Below are 734 nucleotides of genomic sequence, written 5' to 3'. Positions count from 1 at the left end.
GGGTAGGGAGGGGGGGCCAGGGGTGGGGAATTGCCCAAGCAGGTATTCAAGGAGGCGTTTTGCGCACAAAGGAAGCGAGCGAGCGAGGGGGGGTCAGCGCTGCAGCGATTTGGATTGCACTGCTCTGCCCCCCCCCCTCCTGGCTGCCCCTGTTTCAGGGTCCCCCCTTGCCCGCCTGACGGCTCCTCTCACCCGATCCACCGCCGACAAAAGCCCTCCGCCCCACCCCCTTTCAACCGCTTCGGCCCGCCCGAGGCCAGCCCTCGTCAACACCCCTTCAACCGCCTCCTGTCAAAGACGATCTCTTCTAAAAGACGATCTCTTCTAAAATGATCGTCCAATCCTATCTCCAATCCTATCACCCCTCGCCCTAAAAAAGTCCCTTCCTGTCCTCTCGCCCCCCCCCCTCATACAAGGCTCTCCTCCTCAGCCGAGGGCCTGGACGCCGACCAGCCGCTCGTGGGCATCCCCTCATTCGTCTCCCTCTGCGCCGACAACTTCGGCCGCTCCCTCTTCTTCGTGCGCGTCGAGCCGCGCGGCGCCGCCGCGGCGCCGGCGCCGCTGATTCTGGCGGCACCGCCGGCGGCGCCGCCGGCCAAGGGCGGCGCGCTGGGCCCAGGGGACGCGCGCGGCGCGCTGTCGGCCGCGGCGCTAGGCGTGCTGGGCCGCGGGGATTCGGCAGAGTTCCTGACGCGCGGCGGCGCCGGCGCCGGCGCCGGCGCCGCCGTCGGCGC

General features: G+C 69.8%; 1 protein-coding gene across 1 annotated transcript in view; it reads left to right on the top strand.

Moving 5' to 3' along the window:
* MNEG_15493 (mixed lineage protein kinase) overlaps window positions 1-333 on the top strand; it is a gene marked incomplete at both ends in the record, with an annotated part of 2645 nt that extends 2312 nt beyond the window's left edge. Inside the window, one exon of the mRNA XM_014036036.1 lies at window positions 159-333. Within this exon, the coding sequence (XP_013891490.1) occupies window positions 159-333 (175 nt within the window). The remainder of the gene's footprint in view (window positions 1-158) is intronic.
* Window positions 334-734: the final 401 nt, after the last annotated feature.

Source organism: Monoraphidium neglectum (assembly GCF_000611645.1).
Source record: "Monoraphidium neglectum strain SAG 48.87 unplaced genomic scaffold scaffold05379, whole genome shotgun sequence".
NCBI classification, from domain to species: domain Eukaryota; kingdom Viridiplantae; phylum Chlorophyta; class Chlorophyceae; order Sphaeropleales; family Selenastraceae; genus Monoraphidium; species Monoraphidium neglectum.
Note: the sequence above shows the minus strand (reverse complement) of the source record. Positions and strands in the feature narration are given on the sequence as shown.